At 31.6% G+C, this 6,000-nt stretch overlaps 1 protein-coding gene and 1 long non-coding RNA gene across 2 annotated transcripts; both read right to left on the reverse strand.

Moving 5' to 3' along the window:
• Positions 1–2,048: 2,048 nt before the first annotated feature.
• Positions 2,049–3,277, reverse strand: LOC102665185 (uncharacterized). The gene is made up of 4 exons (XR_001387170.3): positions 3,260–3,277; positions 2,656–2,732; positions 2,496–2,535; positions 2,049–2,185 (listed from the first exon to the last, which is right to left on the reverse strand). It is a non-coding gene; the product is annotated as an uncharacterized lncRNA (long non-coding RNA).
• A 1,410-nt stretch (positions 3,278–4,687) lies between these two features.
• LOC113000479 (WAT1-related protein At1g21890) lies at positions 4,688–5,395 on the reverse strand. Its single transcript, XM_026127216.2, has 3 exons — positions 5,220–5,395; positions 5,043–5,105; positions 4,688–4,917 (listed from the first exon to the last, which is right to left on the reverse strand). The coding sequence occupies exons 1-3, from the start codon at positions 5,393–5,395 to the stop codon at positions 4,797–4,799; spliced, it is 360 nt and encodes a 119-aa protein (XP_025983001.1). The 3' UTR covers positions 4,688–4,796.
• Between the last annotated feature and the right edge of the window lie 605 nt (positions 5,396–6,000).

Here is a 6,000-nt window from a genome sequence, read left to right on the forward strand (position 1 = left end):
ACTAGTTTCTCTAATCAATTGGGTCAAATCGGTCAAGTAGATGTAGTACTGATCATTATGGCTATCATCAATTCTTCCAATCAAGTTGGCCAACCAAATCTGAGTTAATATTTAGAAGAATTCTAAGAAACCGAAGCTTTGGATATTTTAAATCGGTGGAGATTAAATTCTAGATGATTTTTTTTTTTTTTTTATCTTTGCAAAGATTGCGTGAGGTGAGTTGGATATACCTATCACCATTATGGCTTTTCAGTTGGCATTTAAAACCAAAGAAACAATGCTTGATCCTTACCATAGTTTCCTTACACCAAAAATGGTAGAAGCACTTAGTTTCACTCAAGATTTGTTAAAAGGGGAACCCTCACCAGTGTTTACAAATGAGGATTTTGAGGAAATTGAGAAATTTGAGGAAATTGAGAAATTTGAGGAAGGTAAAAATAAATTGCTTAGTATAGTATATTATTACCTAATAAATTATTTCTTGCTAAGAAGTTGGATGTCTTTCTTTACTTTTTAGAAATGTTTTCCTCACAAGATATTTCTCATGCTACCTCACTTGCTCTGAATGAAGACAGAAGATTGTTGCTTTCATTTAACAATCCTTAATTTCTATAGGTTTGTTAATATAAACTCGACTCACGTGACTTGTATCTTAGTCTTAATTGTAATTTTATGGTTTATGTAAACTATTAGGTGTCGTTTTAAGTATGTTTGCTTCCTCTCACTACAAGAAAAATGACCTATACCTACAGACAAAAACTGTCACTATAAGTAAAAAATCCGTAGGTAAATGTATAATAAACTTTGTCCTACAGACGTTTCTTCCGTCAACTTTGAGGGGGCGTATAATGACAGTTAATTGTCTGTCACTATAGGTTTTACCTACTATGTATAGTGTGTAGGTAAAAGTCATTAACTTCTACTTACATCTCCTAACTGTAGGTAAAAGTCTTTAACATGTACCTATCATCTTCAACTGTAGGTAAATGTTTAGATCTTAGAGAGAGCTTAGAACATACATAATTAAATGTGGGCAGTGCAGCAATCCAACGATCCTTCCAGCTCCAACTAGCTTTGCCAAGTTCATAATTACCTAGGCCTTGGCTAGAGCTGACCCTCCACTATTAGAGTGATAAGACATCAAGGCCATAATCTAGTACAAGGACCATAAAGATGTCTACAATATCTTTTGCATATATACACAGAGTTAAAGTGACAAGACATCAGAATAACTTCCACATATATTTCAGTTAAACATAATTTTATAGTTGTGCTCTTAATTTTATTGATTTATATTTATAAGAAATAAATTTAAATCTAGAAGTATTAGCTAATCGCCATTTCCCTAATCAAATTAATCAAGAACAATTTTAGACCCATATAATTAGCATTCAAAATTCAAAATTAGACTACATAAACATAAAAGGAGATTCTACTGTGTGCGCATGTTCATACATAAACATAATTACAGTTCAAATCTGTCTTTCTTTTTGAGTTTTGAAAATAATAATAAACATAAAAGGAGATTTTCCTGTCTTTCTTTAATGTCTTCTTCAAGAAGCCCCCAGAAGAAATCTTTTGTGTTAAACCTGTGTATCAGATAGGGGTTGAGAGTCAATGCATTTTTTTCCCAATTGGGAAGGGGAAGGAAGAAAAATGAAAAAGAAAAGTAAGAAAAATGCTACTCCAATGATCAAGAAATAATTTGCGGAGTAGCTTTGTCCTATTGAAATAATAATTTTACCATCAAGATTATATGATTATGGAAAGATCATCAAACTGTCAACAATCATGAGAATTTTCAAGAGTTTACCTGAGTACACTCTATCAAGCACACGGGGAACAACACAAAAAATAGTTGATTTTAGTTCCCCAACATCATCAATTAACAATTTGACATCCTACAGCCATTGAGTAAATGATGGTCATATTCCATATTCCAAATCTGAAGTTCAACTTTGGGGGGGGCGGGGGGAAATCAAACAAATCCAAAGTTTAATTGTTACATCAAATGTTCATTTCGTAATGATAGATATACATATACTTACCCCACGCCAGAAACCAATTGAAGCACCATGCCATATGAATATCTCCTCAATGATCCTAAAAAAAGTATGTGCGAGTGGAAGGTATGATATGTATACATCCTTTTCTTAATAGGAAGTTCAAAGCTCTGAGTTTGATCCTGTGGCAGTATTAAAAATTGAATTAGGAATGGGAAACACAAAATATTCAAAGCAAAAGACATAATTAATTCCTAGAGGTCATGACTGAAATTAACCTCAGAAAAATAAATTCCAATGTATATGATTCTGTATAAATTGGTCAAACCAAACAATCCCCAAGTTTCCATTTACAAGATATCCTTATATTTTCATTTCCATTGCACAAAAAAGTTATATTCATTAATTGCTGTAACAAAGACATAAAAATGAATGCTTCTTTCTAAAGCACAAGCATTTTAGGAAAGAAAGGAGAGAATCAACAAAACTTACTCTTGAGATACTTTGTTGCATTTGGAAATGTCTTGAATAGCTGAAAAGTTTCAAAACAAATATTTGGGTGAGACTAACTGTTTACAAAAGATTGTACACAACTCTCAAATCCTTCCTAACAATTAAACTGCTATAAAACAGAGGGTTTAGATAGGAGAACCTCAGGTATCTTCTTCTCTTCTGCAAGTGCAATTGAGACCTCTGAATGGCATATAATAAACTCTATAGCCCCAACACCTGTGTCATATGAATGAGAGTGTCAAAGCAACTGAAAATTATAATTTTAATTTGAAAAATGAATATTTGTACAATGAGATATTCTCCCAGTACCATGCACCATTTGAATTTACTGCATGCAGTAAACTTCAAAAAACATATCATTGTTAGAAAAGTTATCACAATTTTAGGTACGGGACAAGTTTCAGTGTAAGTTCTTTACTTGCATTATTTTAAAAGGACTTTGTTCGTAAATAAGTGGAACTCTCTGCAAAGAGTAGATATTCAATATAAGAAACAAAACTTCAATCTAGAAATACCTTATTCTCCATTAAGCTCAATAAGGAGTACAAAAATCCAACTACCAAAGAAACAATACAGTAGAAATAGAAATAACAATAGATACTCAACACAAAAAAGAAACAAAAATCAACATATCAACATCTAAATAATACAATAGAAACCTCCAACTATAAAGTGAGCAGAAAAATTAAGATGGAAAAAACTCACAAGAAAACAAGGGAAGCAAATTCAAAAATAAAATGTACCTGCATGCTCATAATCCATTATGCAGAATTGGCTCCACAAATACCACATTTTATACCCTGCAAACCAGCAATATATGAATTAAGCTGAAATGAACAAATTGCTAGAAACTATAAATATAATCATATGCAAATATGAAATATCAAAATCATATAAAATAAGGATATCCATGTCAAAGAACCAAGCACTTGAACTCACATGACCATGGTTCTAATTCACTCTTGAGCTATTCATGCACATGCAGATAGCCACATTACCAAGAACATATGGTCATATGTCTCACATTACCATGGCTCTATTTTGAACGAAATAGCTATCTGCCTCCTATCCTATTGAAACAGAATTGTTTAAAATATGTCATATGTCTCATTTAACTAGTCCTCCTCCGGTTAAACTACTTCCACTGCATTCCAACCCCATCCCTTTATCATGTACCGGGTAATAAGTCTCAACTCTTAAGTCAAACTAATGAAACTATGGACATTTAAATGGCAATATTTAAATTTGAGGAAACGATTTACATTTATAGTTGTAAATGAGTTTTCATTCAATATAACCTTTTTAATTAAATATTAAATGAGTGGGTAAAATTATTTTATATTATCAATACAAATATATTATACTAACATGAACTGAATATTATTCAACATAAGTAAAACAACTGAGTCTGTTGTAAGTATACTAAAAGTTTTAACTTCTAATTAAGTGTTTCATTTTAATTTTTCATAAATGAAAAATAAAAAATCATATACAAGTTTTAAAATAATTATTAAAAATCAATAATCATTAGATAATACTCCAATAATTAAGTTCTTTACTATTACTATGCTAAAGCATGGTTACGTTCTTTACTTGCTTTGTGTCACCGCACAAACAAGAAAATTTTCTTGCTTTTTAAATTTCGTATTTTCAGTTCCACTTAAATTGCATGTCTCTCCTTTTCCTTAGCTTTCATGGAGCGTTTCTCGTTCTTCATTAACTCTCTTGTTCAATTCTTCTTCTTTTTTTATGAAAATTTCTTAGATTTTTTTATTTAAATAATTAGAGGCTTGTGACAAATTCGGAATGCAAAATGATTTTAAAGGTTCAAAGGTAGCAAACAAATCTGCAAATGTGAGTAAATGTGAAAGATTTTATGGCAAGTGAGATTAAAGTTTCATAGATCGATGATTTTTTTAAAATAAATTTGTAATTTTGTGTGAAATATGATATTTTAATTGATAGTTTTATGTATAAAAGGTGAATTACACCTTTTCGTTTTGAAAATTTTCCTGCGCATTACTAACATATCCCCTGATGGACCATTATTTAGAGTCTTTTTTATTTTTATATTAGATAAGCATGTAGGTAATTAAATACTATGAGTTAAAAAACTTTTACGTTATGAGAAATTGTAAAAAAAAATATGACTGATGCGATCATATCAATTATGGTCGTAATGCTGATTGTGATGAATCAAAACACGTAGTCGCATCAACCATTACTATGATTGTGGAATTAGTGATACAAAAATATAACTCTTATTTGATTTATTATTACTTACCTTAGAATGACAGCCATCACAAAAGTAACAGAGTGAGCGGAGTTCATAACAGCAGATAGGAAAGATGCCGACGTGAATTTCATGCCCAAGAGGGCGATGCACTGGTCCAACATTATTCTGCAAGTAGTAACACCATATAAATAATTTATTTAACTATGTGCACTAAATACATAATAATTAATTAAAAATATCAGGAAGTATAATATAATTTCATATATATGTAAGTGTAGGATAATGATTACTCGAAGAAAGCCAGTGCCATAATCTCTAAAAATACCCGGAAAGTCATCTTGGGCCTAACTTTCCTGCAAATTAAAACAACATTTATTTTATTTTAATAGAGCTGAGTACTTTGATGTATATGCATGCATGCAAGGATCATGTTTATTACGAATGAATGATAGGTGAAGGGAAGAGACCTTTCAAGAACAAATGCGAAGGGAGCAAGAGATACAGAGGCGATGGCATTACGATAGACGATGAACACGTAATGGCTCATACCCTTCTTTATAGAATCCATCGCAAATATGAACATGCCAGCAGACCCAAATTGAACTGCCACTAACAGCAGATATGGCCTTGCATTTGTGAACATGCCAGCAGACCCAAAGTTTTTATGTCATTCTATCTTTAAATTTTCCTAATAATAATAACAGCAATTGCTCCCTCTGCCTCATTTGGAGAAGAGGTAAACCTGTAATCATATGTAAGCTCTTCCCACTGTTTAATGTCCCTCTTCGAAAATATTATAATATGTTCATCGACATTAACACTTATAACTCTGGAATAGCAATTTGGCTGCACTCAAACAAAAATTATAAGCAATTATTTTTTTCTTTAGCAACCAAAATAAGGCTGAATGAATTCTTCCGTAAATAAACAAGTTGAATTGCAATATTTACAAACTAATGTCAAAAGCATAGGAGTCAATTCCATATAGTGGCACAGAGCAGCCATATAGAAGGTAGCAAGATGACATGTATTTTGAAGTCAAGGTACGCATTACATAAATTCTGACGAGAGAGAAGCTCTGATCCAGAATTGAATCCCACATAGCTTTTTCCCTTTTTTCTTTTTATCTAATGTTTTCCTCTGAAAGCCAGTGAAAATAATAATAATAATTTACCTGGATCTATTCCATCAGTGTTTGGAGAGTCAACTGGAGCAAGAATGGTCAGCCCTTGAATTATAATGTCACTG

The sequence above is a fragment of the Glycine max genome, chromosome 2, assembly GCF_000004515.6.
Source record: "Glycine max cultivar Williams 82 chromosome 2, Glycine_max_v4.0, whole genome shotgun sequence".
NCBI classification, from domain to species: Eukaryota; Viridiplantae; Streptophyta; class Magnoliopsida; order Fabales; family Fabaceae; genus Glycine; species Glycine max.